The sequence below is a fragment of the Abramis brama genome (assembly GCF_963993115.1).
Source record: "Abramis brama genome assembly, chromosome: 10".
NCBI classification, from domain to species: Eukaryota; Metazoa; Chordata; class Actinopteri; order Cypriniformes; family Leuciscidae; genus Abramis; species Abramis brama.
In genome coordinates, this window is record NC_139972.1 from 35,561,041 (window position 1) to 35,563,788 (window position 2,748).

General features: G+C 35.1%; 1 protein-coding gene across 1 annotated transcript; it reads left to right on the forward strand.

Annotated features, from left to right (window-relative positions):
- Positions 1 to 209: 209 nt before the first annotated feature.
- LOC311091435 (olfactory receptor 52A5-like) lies at positions 210 to 1,154 on the forward strand (the record flags this gene model as incomplete). The annotated part of the gene is made up of 1 exon (XM_084127375.1): positions 210 to 1,154. One exon carries the CDS (start codon positions 210 to 212, stop codon positions 1,152 to 1,154), a length of 945 nt encoding a protein of 314 aa, XP_083983501.1.
- Between the last annotated feature and the right edge of the window lie 1,594 nt (positions 1,155 to 2,748).

Genomic DNA, 2,748 nt, shown 5'->3' on the forward strand with positions numbered 1-2,748 from the left:
TGTAATTTTGCTAATTTCTTGATTTTTTATGCTTAATATGTTCAGATAGGTAATGTATTGTCATTGTTTTGTATATTTGTATAATTAAAACGTTTATATTTTCATGTATTTGACATTGAGGTTAACGAGTTTACAAAATATGAGGAATAACTGCTGTTTATTTTTGTTTTATTTTTGAAGGTCTGTACTACACACTTTAAACAAGCAGAATGGGTGACCAATCAAACAACGTCTCTTTTACTGATTTCCAGTTAATTGGATTCACAGACCTTAAAGGGTACCGGCCTCTACTCTTCATTCCTTTTTGCATAATCTTAATCTATACATTATTTGCTAATGGCATTTTGATTATTGTCATTGCAAAACATAGAAAACTGCATGCTCCCATGTATATTTTAATTGGACTGATTGCACTTTTGGGGTTCTTTGTGCCCATTTACTTTATTCCAAGGATGTTGGTCAGTTTTTTGTTTGACTTGAATACAATTACACGACATGAATGCCTAATACAAATGTTTTGTTTGCATTTTTCTGCTTGTTTTCAGTCCACCATATTGCTTGGGATGGCTGTGGACCGATATTTTGCTATTATTTATCCTTTACGTTACAATGATTTTGTAAATATGACAAACTCACTTATTTTCTCTGCAGTTCTTAGCATTCGGAACGCAGTTGTCATTATTGCCATGGTTGGTCTAGTTGTGCCACTTACTTTTTGTAGAACAAATATGATTTACCACAGTTTCTGTGAGCATACATCTGTTGTCAATCTAGCTTGTAATGATATTTCTAAAAACTATTTAGCTCTTACAGTAGCTTTTGGTGTAACATCCGCTGATTGTTTTGTGATATTCTGCTCTTATGTCATCATTTTTGTAGTTATATTTCGCTCTCCTTCTGGTGAATCCCGCCACAAAGCCATTCATACATGCACCACACACATAATGACCATAGTAATAGCCTATGTTAGTGTTACTGCTGCATTTGTTGGGTATAGAGTAGCTACAATACCCCGAGATATCCGTATCTTAACTAGTGCAATGTATCACCTTGTTCCTGCAATATGTAACCCTATTATTTATGGTCTCAGAACCACAGAAATTAGAACTCAAATTGTGAATCTTTTTAAATTTAATAAAGTTACTACATATTGATTGTCAAATACAGTCCATGTAAGACATTTATAATAAGAGTTTTGTCATTTTCTTTTGCAAAATTGTCTATTGTAGCTTTTGTTTTTCATCCAGGATGTCAAATCCAAGTCTGCAGAAAAATTCCAACCAAATTCTTTTTTTCTAGTTTGTTGTTCACCATAGTGTCACGTTTTATGTGTGTTTTCATTCATGTCTGTTTTTCTAGTCTTTTGTTTTGCTGTCAAGTGTGTCAATTGGTTCTATCATCCTCAGTTTCCCCTGCCTGTTTGTCTTGATAAGCGTTTGAGTTCAGGTGTGTCTAGTTAATAAGTCTCGTTAGTTCCTCTGTTTACAGTGTACTTAAGTCCTGTGTGTCTTTCTGTTCAGGGTCAGTTCTACGTCTTGACTGCGTTGGTTGTTAAGTCCTTATTCAAGAGAATCTCCAGTGTTTTGTAAAGTTGTAAGTTTGTTGAATAAGTTTAATAAAGAGAAGCTTCTGCATCTGGATCCTGACAACTTCCTCTGTACTGCAACCAATGTTTTGTGACACATGTGCATGAGTTCATTCTACTCACAACTTGCTCTCTATTGGTATTAAGACTGCTGCTAGTTCCATTGCACTAATTTGATAACTTAATGTTTACATTTTCCAATTAACTGCTTTATTATCGTGTTCATGCATTGTATACTGTAGTTTATTTCCAACCAAATTGAATAAACATAAATGCATTCATTAAATACTTCCACACATAGCATGACAAAACTTAGTGTAGGCCAGTGGTTCCCAATTCCAGTCCTCGTGACCCACTGCTTTGCACATTTTGTATGTCTCCCTTATTTAACACACCTGAACCAGATCATCAGCTCATTAGGAGAGACTCCATGAACTGAACTGAGTGTGTCAGATAAGAGAGACATACAAAATGTGCAGAGCAGTGGGTCACGAGGACTGGAATTGGGAACCACTGGTGTAGGCTATTTACTAGTTGCCAAGTTAAGACAAAAAGGGGGGGAAAGAGAAGGTTGCGGGTGTGTCTCAATCATTCCCTTGCAGTATGCCATGGGTGGGTGTTTCTGACACCTGTATGGGTTCTCTTCATCTTCTACAAAGAATAAAAAAGACAAAGACAAAAAGTTGAAGTCACTTTGCGGTAGACAGGCTCCCTGGAAGTATGGTGTTCACATTGTAAAACTAATACTTGTCTACAATTTAAGTAATTGCAACCTTAAAACTCATAATTCAGGTGAATAGTATTATATCAACTAATATTTACAGTATTAAATCAACAAAACAGAGGACTCTACTCACTCCTCTTACATTAACTCACTCCTGTTATTTCTGTCATATGAGTCACAGGATTGAAAGTAACAGGATTGAGTTTTTACTTCACTATTACAGTTCTCAAGGTTTACTAATCGTGAAAAGTGTTGATTATAGCATTATATTTAGATCTATAGCATTATATTTACACCGTAAAAAAGGGGCAAATTTTGACAGTAATATGCTGTTTTCCATTAAAACAGCAATATACCGTAGAAAAAAATGCATTATGGGTGATATTTGTCGTTTTCGAGAAAGTAGCCTACAGGAATATACTGTGAATTAACAGTGCTC